Source organism: Phyllobates terribilis, unplaced genomic scaffold (assembly GCF_046119375.1).
Source record: "Phyllobates terribilis strain yellow unplaced genomic scaffold, ASM4611937v1 Scaffold_291__1_contigs__length_2406647, whole genome shotgun sequence".
Classification (NCBI taxonomy): Eukaryota; Metazoa; Chordata; class Amphibia; order Anura; family Dendrobatidae; genus Phyllobates; species Phyllobates terribilis.
The window spans coordinates 1494500-1510134 of record NW_027363051.1 but is presented as its reverse complement, the minus strand read 5'-3'; the positions used below and the strand labels follow the sequence as shown (position 1 = coordinate 1510134).

At 46.3% G+C, this 15635-nt stretch overlaps 1 protein-coding gene across 1 annotated transcript in view; it reads right to left on the bottom strand.

Moving 5' to 3' along the window:
- Positions 1-15635, bottom strand: part of LOC141220402 (uncharacterized) — a 121456-nt gene that overhangs the window by 67616 nt on the left and 38205 nt on the right. Inside the window, exons 3-4 of the mRNA XM_073666328.1 lie at positions 1449-1616; positions 374-497 (exon numbers count right to left, since the gene is read on the bottom strand). Coding sequence (XP_073522429.1) covers positions 374-497; positions 1449-1616 — 292 coding nt within the window. The remainder of the gene's footprint in view (positions 1-373; positions 498-1448; positions 1617-15635) is intronic.

Genomic DNA, 15635 nt, shown 5'->3' with positions numbered 1-15635 from the left:
CGCGTTTATAACATCAGCTTTTACAGACGGCCATTCTCTGACATTTCAGGCTAATTTTCTAACTAATAAAACATTTTTTATAGATGTAGAAAGATAGAAATGAGTCAGTGAGATATATCATCAGTGCAGGGTGTGTGGAGCTGCTGTACATGGATTTAGCTAATAATTAAAGAATTTAAAGTAAAAAAAGCAAAGGGGGAAAGCGGACAGCTGATGCTTATAGTCTGGGAAGCGGGTAATAAACATTAATATACATAGATCTTCCCAGGGGATTAATATTAACATCTGCGTAAAAAAACTTCCATTTTTAATAACCAGAAAAGGCCGAGAGACGTCATCACATCCACCGGAGCCAACAAGAGTCTCCTCTCACCTGGTGATGTCAGAGGCCGGAGCTCCTCCATCATCACCTCCTGGTACCGATCCTGGTGTCCTTCTAGATACTCCCACTCCTCCATGGAGAGATAGACAGCGACGTCCTGACACCTTATAGGAACCTGACAACGACACCGTCATCACCCAGAATCCTCCAGTGCTGTCCTGTATAATGTCCCAGCAGTCACCTCTCCGCTCATCACCCAGAATCCTCCAGTGCCATCCTGTATAATGTCCCTGCAGTCACCTCTCCGCTCACCACCCAGAATCCTCCAGTGCTGTCCTGTATAATGTCCCAGCAATCACCTCTCGGGTCATCACCCAGAATCCTCCAGTGCTGTCCTGTATAATGTCCCAGCAGTCACCTCTCCGCTCATCACCCAGCATCCTCCAGTGCTGTCCCGTATAATGTCCCAGCAGTCACCTCTCCGGTCATCACCCAGAATCCTCCAGTGCTGTCCTGTATAATGTCCCAGCAGTCACCTCTCCGCTCATCACCCAGAATCCTCCAGTGCTGTCCTGTATAATGTCCCAGCAGTCACCTCTCCGGTCATTACCCAGAATCCTCCAGTGCTCTCCTATATAATGTCCCAGCAGTCACCTCTCCGGTCATCACCCAGAATCCTCCAGTGCTGTCCTGTATAATGTCCCAGCAGTCACCTCTCCGGTCATCACCCAGAATCCTCCAGTGCTGTCCTGTATAATGTCCCAGCAGTCACCTCTCCGGTCATCACCCAGAATCCTCCAGTGCTGTCCTGTATAATGTCCCAGCAGTCACCTCTCCGGTCATCACCCAGAATCCTCCAGTGCTGTCCTGTATAATGTCCCAGCAGTCATCCCTCTGGTCATCACCCAGAATCCTCCAGTGCTGTCCTGTATAATGTCCCAGCAGTCACCTCTCCGGTCATCACCCAGAATCCTCCAGTGCTGTCCTGTATAATGTCCCAGCAGTCATCCCTCTGGTCATCACCCAGAATCCTCCAGTGCTGTCCTGTATAATGTCCCAGCAGTCACCTCTCCGGTCATCACCCAGAATCCTCCAGTGCTGTCCTGTATAATGTCCCAGCAGTCACCTCTCCGCTCAGCAGCTCAATCGTCTTGTTGCTGAGCTCTAGGATCTTCTTCTTCCTCTCATGTATCGGGGGGTGCGGGGGAGGCTCTGTGATGGGGTCCGGGCTCCGCCCTCCTGACTCCTGGAGATGGATGATGGGAGTCACCCCCTCCCCCGGTGTCTTCCTCACTATTGTGTAATCCTGTGTATGGAGAAAAAGTGGTAAAACACAAAACCCCAGAGACATAATGAAATAGTTGTGGCTTTCTAACCCAAAACCTAATTACAGGTTCCTATTAACACTTTCACCCACGAGACTGTTTTCACCTTTCTGATTAGGACAATTTTTTCAATTCTTATTAGTTTGACTTTAATTTTGATCAGAATTACACAGTGACTCTATTTGGGCCATGTGTGAACACGCTCTTACATGCTGCATGTACACTCATTTATATTCCAGTTCATTTCTTTAGTTTTTTTTCAGTTAAAGGGGTCCTCCCATCTCCAAGATCCCATCCCAATATGTAGTAGGTGTAATAATAATAATAATAATATTAGCAAATACCTTCAATTAGAAATGTAGTATAGTATTTTTGGTTCGCTAGCTCTCTTACCCCATGTGCAGAGCATCGCAGGACCTCAGGTATCCATGGTTATGACCACTAGCAGCTAGCCAACTAACTGTGATTTTATCAGTGGACGTAACCATGGATACCTAAGGTCCTGCGATGCTCTGCACATGAGGTAAGTGGCGAATCAAAAATACTATACTACATTTCTAATTAGAGGCATTTGCTAATATCACTATTATTACACCTACTACATATTGGGATAGGATCTTGGAGATGGGAGTACCCCTTTAAGTGTGCACAAGTGTGGTAATCTCATGTGGTGTATGGCAGGGGGCTGCACTCCTCGCAGTATACAATGTATCTCGCTGTGGACAGTTTTCTGTCAGGAGAAGAGTCCTCTCGTCTCAAATTAAACTCCACAATATAATATTTTTCCAGTAAATGCCTCCAGGTAGAGGGTGATGATGGTGGTAGTAGTCTGTGCACCCGAGCCCCAGTCATAAAGAAGCCTAAAGAACTTAAACAGAAGTCCCTTTACTGGGGATAATGGGTCAAATTCTTAGGCTGTGTGCCCACGATGCGTTTTTGAAGCGTTTCTGCAGCAGCAAAAACACTGAAGAAACGCTTTAAAAACGCTTGGTAGAAGGTCCGCCATGTCCCCCAATGATAATCCGCGTGTGCTGTGCACATGCTGCTCAAATTTCCACTTCCGTTTTTTCATGGTGAAAAAAACGCAGCACCACCAATTATTTTGCAGAAGCGCTGCGTTTTGGCCGCCATTGACTTGCATTGGAAAGCTTCAAATCTGCAAATATGTAAAACTACTTGCAGAATTAAAGCGCATTTGCTGCGATTTTGGAACACAAGACTGCAGCAAATGGGAAGTGACCTCATGCGGGGGCGTTCCAGCCATCCCATAAATCCAGGAAGACGAGAATCCCATACCATTCCTGTCTTCCTGGATCATGGCTGAGCACCTGGGGTGGTACAAGATGGACCTGAATGTCCCGGTCATGATTGGTGTCTGCGGGTGTCTGCACTGGAAACCTGCGCAGTGTCAGCATGGACTCTGTGCGGTGTCTGCAGTTGTCAGCAGGTGTCTACGTGAGCTCTGTGCGGTGTCTGCGGTTGTCAGCGGGTGTCTGCGTGCAGGCAGACATAGGTCTATGTGACACTACTACTCCCATCGGCCTATGTCTGTCCCCCGTCCACTAGTGGCAGCAGGATCAGCTCGATGGGAGCAGTAGTTCCCATCAGCCTGATCCTGCTGTTAAAATTGCCCTAATGTGTCCGTAAAACTGCCCCATATGTTATTTTTGGCCCCCATAGGTTTATATTTTTGCCCCTATATATTTTTTATTTTTTGTATGCCCCCATATTTTTTTTTTTTGGCAACCTATTTTTTTTAAAATTAATTTAAAGTCCCCATTTTTTTTTTGTTTGGTCCCCAATTAATTTTAAAAATACATTTCATTGGTGGCCAGTGGTTGCCTAAAGAAATTTAGTTTATACATTACCTGTTCCCGCCGATCGCCACCTAAAATAAAGTAAAAAATAAAAAAAAAACACCTATACTCACCTATACACCTAATTCCCCGAAGCCCTCGATCTCCTGTAATAAAATATAAAATAAAAAAAACACAATTTTATCCTTACCTCTCCGTAGTAATCCACGAGTGTCCCATGAAGATCTCCAGTTTAGAGAAGCTACATAAAATGTGACCGCTCTAAACAGCTGCCGCCGCTACAATGACGAGGCCGTAAAGCAGCCCCGTCATTGTATAAGCGAGTTCACCGGAGTTCAGGCAGCGCTGCTACGGTGACCTCCTTTACGGCTCCGCTGACCGTGAGAAATTCCCACGGTACAGCAGGGCCGTAAGGGGGGTCACCGGAGCTGCGCTGACTGAATGCACTCCGGTGACCTCAGTCAGTGCCTCACACTGCCGGGAGCGGACGTGTTCCCGGCAGTGTAAGCTTACAGCAGCCATGACAGCTGTCACATCTCCAGATGTGACAGCTGTGCATGGGAGATCATCGCAGGAACATGGACAGGTAATTATTTTTTTTAAGTAAATTAATAATTAAATAAAATTGTGTGTTTTATTTCAAATAAATACTTATTTTCTGGGTGTAGTGTGTGTTTTTTCTTTTTAACTCTTTGTAGGTTAGTAATGGGGGTGTCTTATAGACGCCCCTCATTACTAACCTGGGCTTTATGGCAGCTGGCGCTGACATGAACCCCACTACTATTAACCCCTGCCACCGCACGAGGGCAGCGTGGAAGAGCGAGGTTAAGCGTCAGATTTGGCGCACAAATATGATGCGCCAAATCTGGGGCGGCTGAGGGCTGATATTATAGCCTGGGAGGGGGGCTATAACCTTGGCCCCTTTCTAGGCTATTAATATCAGGTCGCAGCTGTCCGCCTAGCCTTTGCTGGCTCCAATTTATAGGGGGACACTGTCATTTTTTTTTTCGGGTCCCCCTGTAGAATGGACAGTAAAGGCTAAGCTAACTGCTGCGGCCTGATATTAATAGCAAGGGAAGGGGCCATGATCCTTGGCTACTTCCCAGACTATATCAGCCCTCAGCTGTCTGCTTTCCCTCTGCTGGTTATTAAAAATACACGTGAACCCACCCATTTATTTTTTTTTTAAATACATTGAAATGTAAGATTATTGTACAGCGTATGCGTGACCAAGCATACACTGAAATGGGTCTGTGTGTGTTTCCGGTATGTGTGGAAAAAGTCATCACCATTCGTACCGGAGATTCTGACGTGTGAAAGAGCCGTAATTGGATACTGGGTGAGGAGTGTGTGTGTGTGTGGGGGGGGGGGGTGCCCATGTATACACACGCGTACATATCTGCATTGAGTATGTATGTGTATATATATTTTTTTTTAGATTAATTACAGGGGCTGCAGTTCTTGTGGCATCCTGAATACTTCCAAAATGGTGAATAGGGGTTTGACTAGGAAATTACATTATTGGCCTTTTTTTTTTCCCACTAACTTTATTTGGCTTCAAAAACGCTTAAAAAACGTTTACAAAATGCATCAAAAAACGCATCAAAAAAGCGTCAGAAACGCATCAAAAACGCACATAGAATCCGCATGCATTTTTCTGACAAGGAGATGCAGAAATGGTCAGGAAAATTTCTGCTTCATTTCTGCATCGTGGGCACATAGCCTTATTCACAAGCGGTAGGGAGCTGAGGTACAGGATGACACTCATGGTTGAATATTGTTGTGCACCTGCAGACAGGCAGATCCTGGGAACCTCTGGTTTCATCAGATCTGAATATTTCTTCCTCAGCGCTGTGCTCTGTTTCTGCCCTGAGGTAATTCTTCCTAATATGAAGACTATCAGCTCCCCTTATTGTGTCTGTCCCCTTTTTAAGCGCAGCAGTCAGGGAGAAGGTAGGTAACTCCTTCACCTACAAAATGGCTTCCTCTTCTCAAAATGTCTGACCACCAACTGCCTCTTCAATCCTTAAGTACCTCACAGGATTTAACTCCTCCCACTCCCATGTGACTGTTAGAGCTGCAGTCATTGGCTGACTGCCCAGAGGCGTTTTTCCAGAAGCTTCTGCATATTAAACAGAGCTGGGTCACATGATCAAGCCTGTTAGAGGAAGATTAACCCTTTTTGTGCTGCCTGTCAGCAGGTCTCACCATTTATATAAAATGCACAGTTTACACAAAAAAACACAGCATTTATATGAAACACACTATATATCCGGTATCCCATAGGGATAGGATCTTGGAGATGGGAATACCCCTTTAATTCTTCTGAATATTAAGTTATAACATTAATATTAACCCCCTTTTACCCCCGAGGGTGGTTTGCACGTTAATGACCAGGCCAATTTTTACAATTCTGACCACTGTCACTTTATGAGGTAATTACTCTGGAGCTTCAACGGATCCCCCTGATTCTGAGATTGTTTTTTCGTGACACATTGTTCTTCATGATTGTGGTAACTTTTCTTCGATATCACTTGCGTTTATTTGTGAAAAAAATGGAAATTTGGCGAAAATTTGGAAAATTTAGCAATTTTCAAAATTTGAATTTTTATGCCCTTAAATCAGAGAGATACAGTACAGACCAAAAGTTTGGACACACCTTCTCATTTAAAGATTTTTCTGTATTTTCATGACTATGAAAATTGTACATTCACACTGAATGCATCAAAACTATGAATTAACACATGTGGAATTATATACTTAACAAAAAAGTGTGAAACAACTGAAAATATGTCTTATATTCTAGGTTCTTCAAAGTAGCCACCTTTTGCTTTGATGACTGCTTTGCACACTCTTGGCATTCTCTTGATGAGCTTCAAGAGGTAGTCACCGGAAATGGTTTTCACTTTACAAGTGTTCCCTGTCAGGTTTAATAAGTGGGAATTCTTGCCTTATAAATGGGGATGGTACCATCAGTTGTGTTGTGCAGAAGTCAGATGGATACACAGCTGATAGTCCTACTGAATAGACTGTTAGAATTTGTATTATGGCAAGAAAAAAGCAGCTAAGTAAATAAAAACGAGTGGCCACCATTACTTTAAGAAATGAAGGTCAGTCAGTTTGAAAAATTGGGCAAACTTTGAAAGAGTCCCCAAGTGCAGTTGCAAAAACCATAAAGCGCTACAAAGAAACAGCCTCACATGAGGACCGCCCCAGGAAAGGAAGACCAAGAGTCACCTCTGCTTCTGAGGATAAGTTTATCCGAGTCACCAGCCTCAGAAATGGCAGGTTAACAGCAGCTCAGATTAGAGACCAGGTCAATGCCACACAGAGTTCTAGCAGCAGACACATCTCTACAACAACTGTTAAGAGGAGACTTTGTGCAGCAGGCCTTCATGGTAAAATAGCTGCTAGGAAACCACTGCTAAGGACAGGCAACAAGCAGAAGAGACTTGCTTGGGCTAAAGAACACAAGGAATGGACATTAGACCAGTGGAAATCTGTGCTTTGGTCTGATGAGTCCAAATTTGAGATCTTTGGTTCAAACCACCATGTCTTTGTGCGACGCAGAAAATGTGAACGGATGGACTCTACATGCCTGGTTCCCACCGTGAAGCATGGAGGAGGAGGTGTGATGGTGTGTGGGCGCTTTGCTGGTGACACTGTTGGGGATTTATTGAAAATTGAAGGCATACTGAACAAGCATGGCTACCACAGCATCTTGCAGCGGCATGCTATTCCATCCGGTTTGCGTTTAGTTGGACCATCATTTAGTTTTCAACAGGACAATGACCCCAAACACACCTCCAGGCTGTGTAAGGGCTATTTGACCAAGAAGGAGAGTGATGGGGTGCTACGCCAGATGACCTGGCCTCCACAGTCACCAGACCTAAACCCAATCGAGATGGTTTGGGGTGAGCTGGACCGCAGAGTGAAGGCAAAAGGGCCAACAAGTGCTAAGCATCTCTGGGAACTCCTTCAAGATTGTTGGAAGACCATTTCCGGTGACTACCTCTTGAAGCTCATCAAGGGAATGCCAAGAGTGTGCGAAGCAGTCATCAAAGCAAAAGGTGGCTACTTTGAAGAACCTAGAATATAAGACATATTTTCAGTTGTTTCACACTTTTTTGTTAAGTATATAATTCCACATGTGTTAATTCATAGTTTTGATGCCTTCAGTGTGAATGTACAATTTTCATAGTCATGAAAATACAGAATAATCTCTAAATGAGGTGTGTCCAAACTTTTGGTCTGTATGTCACACAAAATAGTTAATAAATAACATTTCCCACATGTCTACTTTACATCAGCACAATTTTGGAACCAAAATTTTTTTTGGTTAGGGAGCTATAAGGGTTAAAAGTTGACCAGCGATTTCTCATTTTTACAACAAAATCATTTTTTTAGGGACCACATCACATTTGAAGTCACTTTGAGGGGTCTTTATGACAGAAAATACCCAAAAGTGACACCATTCTAAAAACTGCACCCCTCAAGGTGCTCAAAACCACATTCAAGAACTTTATTAACCCTTCAGGTGCTTCACAGGAAATTTTGGAATGTGGAAGAAAAAAATTAACATTTAACTTTTTCACAAAAATGTTACTTTAGACCCAATTTTTTTTTTCCGCAGGGGTAACAGGAAAAAATGGACCCAAAAATTTGTTGTGCAATTTCCCCTGAGCACGCAGATACCCCATATGTGAGGAAAAACCACTGTTTGGGCGCACAACAGGGCTCGGAAGGGAAGGAGCGTCATTTGACTTTTTGAATGTAAAATTTGCTTGAATAATTAGCGATGCCATGTTGCGTTTGGAGAGCCCCTGATGTGCCTAAACAGTGGAAACCCCCCACAAGTGACCCCATTTTGGAAACTACACCCCTCAAGGATTTTATTAAGGTGTATAGTGAACATTTTGAACCCAGAGGTACGACATAGAATTTGATAATATTAGGTCATCATATTGAATAAGTTGTCATTAGTGCTCGCTACATGATTTTGCATGAGGTACTCGGGTATGCACCATGTATCGCGGGTGCTCGGGACCCCGCTCGCATGTTTCATGGTTACTAGACACCCAAAAAAAACCATGCGGGGATCGCTTGTGCATGGCAGGCAATCCCCGCGAGTTTTTTTTGGCCACAATGCATATGGGGCGGAGACTCGAGCACCCGCGATACTCAATGCATACCCGAGCACCCGATGCAAAGTCAAGTAGCGAGCACTTGCGCTCCACACTAGTCGCCATATCGTCATCTTTTTTTTTTTTACTTTTGAAAAAAATCTCAACCCCATCACAACCCTAACCCCAAACCCAGCCCTAACCCTAGCCCAACCCTAACCCTAGAGTTTATTTTTTACGCCGTTCCTCGTGCGGTATAAGTGATTAGACGACTTTATTCTTCGGGTCGGTGCGATTACAGTGATACCAGAATCATATGGGGTTTTTATGATTGACAGCTGTCACACACTAAAAGACGCATTTTTTTAAAAAAAATATATAGTTATTGCATCGCCATATTTTGAGAGCTATAATTTTTCCATATTTTGGCTTGTTTTTTGCGGGACGAGTTGACGTTTTTATTGGTGCCATTTTCAGGCACGTGACATTTTTTGATCACTTTCTATTCCAATTTTTGGGAGGCAGAATAAACAAAAAACAGAACTTCCAGAATTTTTTTAATGTTTTTTTTCTATGCTGTTCCGCGTGTGGTAAAATTGATAAGGCAGCTTTATTCTTCGGGTCAGTACGTTTACAGCGGTACCAATAATTTTTCTATGTTTTGGCGCTTTTATACAATAAAAGCTATTTTATAGAAAACAATTTTTTTTAGCATCGCTTTATTCTGAGAGCTATAATTTTTTTATTTTTAAGCTGATGGAGCTGGATGGCGGCTTGTTTTTTTGCGGGACAAGATGGTGTTTTCAGCGGTACCATATTTATTTACATTCGCCTTTTTTATCGCGTATTATTACATTTTTTGTTTGGCGCTATGGTGATAAAGCATTGTTATTTGCTTTGCTTTTTTTACCGTGTTCACTGAAGGGGTTAACTAGTGGGACAGTTTTATAGATCGGGTCGTTCTGGACACAGCGATACCAAAAGTGTTCTTTATTTATTTTTATGTAAATATGTGTATTTAATTAATCATTTTTCCTTTCTTTGTTGTTGTTTACCTTGTCTCTGGACGGGACATCAACTTTTCCTGCCCGGATCGCTGATCTAATACTCTGGATTGCTTGCATCAGGTGCTGCATGTACGGTGAATGTCATCAAGAGGTTAAATGGAATCTGTCACCAAGTTATTGCCACTGACTGACAGCTTTCTGCCTATGCACAGTGTACAGAGAGCGGCCAATCAGGGCTGTGGGTGACGCTATACAGAGCTCAGAGCACTACTAGAGCTACAGCAGAAAAAACAGGGATTTCATCAGAACTGCAGCGAGCAGCCCAGTAAGCGACCGATCGCTGGAATCAGGGTCTCTGCCCCCACATCATGCTGCTCTCAGATCAGATAGATGTCGGACTTGTTACATAACACAATAAAGCTGATAGAAATGTAGAGGAGTTACCTCTCCGCTCAGCAGGGAGATGATCTCCAGGGTGAAGTGTAATAATCTTCTGGTGGTCTCGTCCTCGTCCATCCTCGGAGTCATTCAGGAGAAGGAGGGATGAACACTGGATCAGCTGGAGGGATCTCGTCCTGCCGGCTGATAACAGAGAGCAAGAGCTGCACACAACCAGGACGGAGCTGCTGCACTGAGAGCGGGAGGACCTGTGGTGACATCACCGCCATGTGATCAGGGGGCGGAGCTCAGGAGAAAAGTGGTGAAGGACCTGTGATAATGATGACGTCACCACAGCTCCTCCCCCTCAGTGCAGCAGACGCTTCATACTTATTCTGGATCTCTGTTCTCTCTGTTATCAGCCATTATACAGAGACCTGCGCCCAGGAGACATTATATACAGAGCAGAGAACATTCCCCGCAGATTATATTCCTGGAGACAGAACAGGATCTGTGTGACGTCAGCACTGAGGGGATTCCAGGGGGAGACCAGAGGCCGAGAGACCGGATCCATCAGTGGTCGGAGCCTTAGTTACAGGATCCATCGGTTGTGGTCGGTGACGTCTTGTAGATGTGATCAGAGCCTTAGTTACAAGATCCATCGGTCGTGGTCGGTGACTTCTTGTAGATGTGATCGGAGTCTTAGTTACAGGATCCATCGGTCGTGGTCGGTGACGTCTTGTAGATGTGATTGGAGCCTTAGTTACAGGATCCATCGCTCGTGGTCGGTGACGTCTTGTAGATGTGATCGGAGCCTTAGTTACAGGATCCATCGCTCGTGCTCGGTGACGTCTTGTAGATGTGATCGGAGCCTTAGTGACAGGATCCATCGCTCGTGGTTGCTGACGTCTTGTAGATGTGATCGGAGCCTTAGTTACAGGATCCATCGGTCGTGGTTGGTGACGTCTTGTAGATGTGATCGGAGCCTTAGTTACAGGATCCATCGGTCGTGGTCGGTGACGTCTTTTAGATGTGATCGGAGCCTTAGTTACAGGATCCATCGGTCGTGGTCGGTGTCGTCTTGTAGATGTGATCGGAGCTTTAGTTACAGGATCCATCGGTCGTGGTCGGTGACGTCTTGTAGATGTGATCAGAGCCTTAGTTACAAGATCCATCGGTCGTGGTCGGTGACTTCTTGTAGATGTGATCGGAGTCTTAGTTACAGGATCCATCGGTCGTGGTCGGTGACGTCTTGTAGATGTGATCGGAGCCTTAGTTACAGGATCCATCGCTCGTGGTCGGTGACGTCTTGTAGATGTGATCGGAGCCTTAGTGACAGGATCCATCGCTCGTGGTTGCTGACGTCTTGTAGATGTGATCGGAGCCTTAGTTACAGGATCCATCGGTCGTGGTTGGTGACGTCTTGTAGATGTGATCGGAGCCTTAGTTACAGGATCCATCGGTCGTGGTCGGTGACGTCTTTTAGATGTGATCGGAGCCTTAGTTACAGGATCCATCGGTCGTGGTCGGTGTCGTCTTGTAGATGTGATCGGAGCTTTAGTTACAGGATCCATCGGTCGTGGTCGGTGTCGTCTTGTAGATGTGATCGGAGCCTTAGTTACAGGATCCATCGGTCGTGGTTGGTGACGTCTTGTAGATGTGATCGGAGCCTTAGTTACAGGATCCATCGCTCGTGGTCGGTGACGTCTTGTAGATGTGATTGGAGCCTTAGTTACAGGATCCATTGCTCGTGGTCGGTGACGTCTTGTAGATGTGATCGGAGCTTTAGTTACAGGATCCATCGGTCGTGGTCGGTGACGTCTTGTAGATGTGATCGGAGCCTTAGTTACAGGATCCATCGGTCGTGGTCGGTGACGTCTTGTAGATGTGATCGGAGCTTTAGTTGCGGGATCCATCGGTTGTGGTCGGTGATGTCTTGTAGATGTGATCGGAGCCTTAGTTACAGGATCCATCGCTCGTGGTCGGTGACGTCTTGTAGATGTGATCGGAGCCTTAGTTACAGGATCCATCGGTCGTGGTCAGTGACGTCTGGTAGATGTGATCGGAGCCTTAGTTACAGGATCCGTCGGTCGTGGTCGGTGACGTCTTGTAGATGTGATCGGAGCCTTAGTTACAGGATCCATCGCTCGTGGTCGGTGACGTCTTGTAGATGTGATCGGAGCCTTAGTTACAGGATCCATCGCTCGTGGTCGGTGACGTCTTGTAGATGTGATCGGAGCCTTAGTTACAGGATCCATCGGTCGTGGTCGGTCATGTCTTGTAGATGTGATCGGAGCCTTAGTTACAGGATCCGTCGGTCGTGGTCGGTGACATCTTGTAGATGTGATCGGAGCCTTAGTTAAAGGATCCATCGGTCGTGGACGTCTTGTAGATGTGATCGGATCTTTAGTTACAGGATCCATCGGTCGTGGTCGGTGACGTCTTGTAGATGTGATCGGAGCCTTAGTTACAGGATCCATCGGTCGTGGTTGGCGACATCTTGTAGATGTGATTGGAGCCTTAGTTACAGGATCCATCGGTCGTGGTCGGTGACGTCTTATAGATGTGATCGGAGCCTTAGTTACAGGATCCATCGGTCGTGGTTGTTGACGTCTTGTAGATGTGATCAGAGCCTTAGTTACAGGATCCGTCGGTCGTGGTGGATGACGTCTTGTAGATGTGATCGGAGCCTTAGTTACAGGATCTGTCGGTCGTGGTCGGTGACGTCTTGTAGATGTGATCGGAGCCTTAGTTACAGGATCCGTCGGTCGTGGTCGGTGACATCTTGTAGATGTGATCGGAGCCTTAGTTACTGGATCCATCGGTCGTGGTCGGTGACGTCTTGTAGATGTGATCGGAGCCTTAGTTACAGGATCCATCGGTCGTGGTTGGCGACATCTTGTAGATGTGATCGGAGCCTTAGTTACAGGATCCGTCGGTCGTGGTCGGTGACATCTTGTAGATGTGATCGGAGCCTTAGTTAAAGGATCCATCGGTCGTGGACGTCTTGTAGATGTGATCGGATCTTTAGTTACAGGATCCATCGGTCGTGGTCGGTGACGTCTTGTAGATGTGATCGGAGCCTTAGTTACAGGATCCATCGGTCGTGGTTGGCGACATCTTGTAGATGTGATTGGAGCCTTAGTTACAGGATCCATCGGTCGTGGTCGGTGACGTCTTATAGATGTGATCGGAGCCTTAGTTACAGGATCCATCGGTCGTGGTTGTTGACGTCTTGTAGATGTGATCAGAGCCTTAGTTACAGGATCCGTCGGTCGTGGTGGATGACGTCTTGTAGATGTGATCGGAGCCTTAGTTACAGGATCTGTCGGTCGTGGTCGGTGACGTCTTGTAGATGTGATCGGAGCCTTAGTTACAGGATCCGTCGGTCGTGGTCGGTGACATCTTGTAGATGTGATCGGAGCCTTAGTTACTGGATCCATCGGTCGTGGTCGGTGACGTCTTGTAGATGTGATCGGAGCCTTAGTTACAGGATCCATCGGTCGTGGTTGGCGACATCTTGTAGATGTGATTGGAGCCTTAGTTACAGGATCCATCGGTCATGGTCGGTGACGTCTTATAGATGTGATCGGAGCCTTAGTTACAGGATCCATCGGTCGTGGTTGTTGACGTCTTGTAGATGTGATCAGAGCCTTAGTTACAGGATCCGTCGGTTGTGGTGGATGACGTCTTGTAGATGTGATCGGAGCCTTAGTTACAGGATCTGTCGGTCGTGGTCGGTGACGCCTTGTAGATGTGATCGGAGCCTTAGTTACAGGATCCGTCGGTCGTGGTCGGTGACATCTTGTAGATGTGATCGGAGCCTTAGTTACAGGATCCATCGGTCGTGGTCGGTGACGTCTTGTAGATGTGATCGGATTGGAGCCTTAGTTACTGGATCCATCGGTCGTGGTCGGTGACGTCTTGTAGATGTGATCGGAGCCTTAGTTACAGGATCCATCGGTCGTGGTCAGTGACGTCTTGTAAATGTGATCAGAGCCTTAGTTACAGGATCCATCGGTTGTGGTCGGTGACGTCTTGTAGATGTGATCGGAGCCTTAGTTACAGGATCCATCGGTCGTGGTCGGTGACGTCTTGTAGATGTGATCGGAGCCTTAGTTACAGGATCAATCAGTCGTGGTCGGTGTCGTCTTGTAGATGTGATCGAAGCCTTAGTTACAGGATCCATCAGTCGTGGTTGGTGATGTCTTGTAGATGTGATCGGGGCCTTAGTTACAGGATGCATCGGTCGTGGTTGGTGTCGTCTTGTAGATGTGACCGAAGCCTTAGTTACAGGATCCATCGGTTGTGGTTGGTGTCATCTTGTAGATGTGATCGGAGCCTTAGTTGCATGATCCGTCGGTTGTGGTTGGTGTCATCTTGTAGATGTGATTGGAGCCTTAGTTACAGGATCCATCGGATGTGATCGGAGCCTTAGGTACAGGGTCCATCGGTCGTGGTTGGTGACGTCTTGTAGATGTGATCAGAGCCTTAGTTACAGGATCCATCAGTGGTTGGTGACGTCTTGTAGATGTGATCGGAGCCTTAGTTACAGGATGCATCGTTCGTGGTCGGTGACGTCTTGTAGATGTGATTGGAGCCTTAGTTACAGGATCCATCGGTTGTGGTTGGTGACGTCTTGTAGATGTGATCGGAGCGTTTGTTACAGGATCCATCGGTCGTGGTCAGTGACGTCTTATAGATGTGATCGGAGCCTTAGTTACAGGATCCATCGGTCGTGGTTGGTGATGTCTTGTAGATGTGAACGGGGCCTTAGTTACAGGATCCATCGGTCGTGGTCGGTGACGTCTTGTAGATGTGATCGGAGCATTAGTTACAGGATCCATCGGTCGTGGTCGGTGACGTCTTGTAGATGTGATCGGAGCCTTAGTTACAGGATCCATCGGTCGTGGTTGGTGTCGTTTTGTAGATGTGATCGGAGCCTTAGTTACAGGATCCATCGGTCGTGGTCGGTGACGTCTTGTAGATGTGATCGGAGCCTTAGTTACAGGATCCATCTTTCATGGTTGGTGACGTCTTATAGATGTGATCGGAGCCTTAGTTACAGGATCCATCGGTCGTGGTTGGTGATGTGTTGTAGATGTGATCGGGGCCTTAGTTACAGGATCCATCGGTCGTGGTTGGTGACGTCTTGTAGATGTGATTGGAGCATTAGTTACAGGATCCATGGGTCGTGGTCGGTGACTTCTTGTAGATGTGATCGGAGCCTTAGTTACAGGATCCATCGGTCGTGGTTGGTGACGTCTTGTAGATGTGATCGGAGCCTTAGTTACAGGATCCATCGGTCGTGGTCGGTGTCGGCTTGTAGATGTGATCGGAGCCTTAGTTACAGGATCCATCGGTCGTGGTTGGTGATGTCTTGTAGATGTGATCGGGGCTTTAGTTACAGGATCCATCGGTCTTGGTCGGTGTCGTCTTGTAGATGTGATCGGAGCCTTAGTTACAGGATCCATCGGTCGTGGTTGGTGTCGTCTTGTAGATGTGATCGGAGCCTTAGTTACAGGATCCATCGGTCGTGGTTGGTGTCGTCTTGTAGATGTGATCGGAGCCTTAGTTACAAGATCCATCGGTCGTGGTTGGTGACATCTTGTAGATGTGATCGAACCGACCACGACCGATGCTGAAATCACATGTCCTCTCTA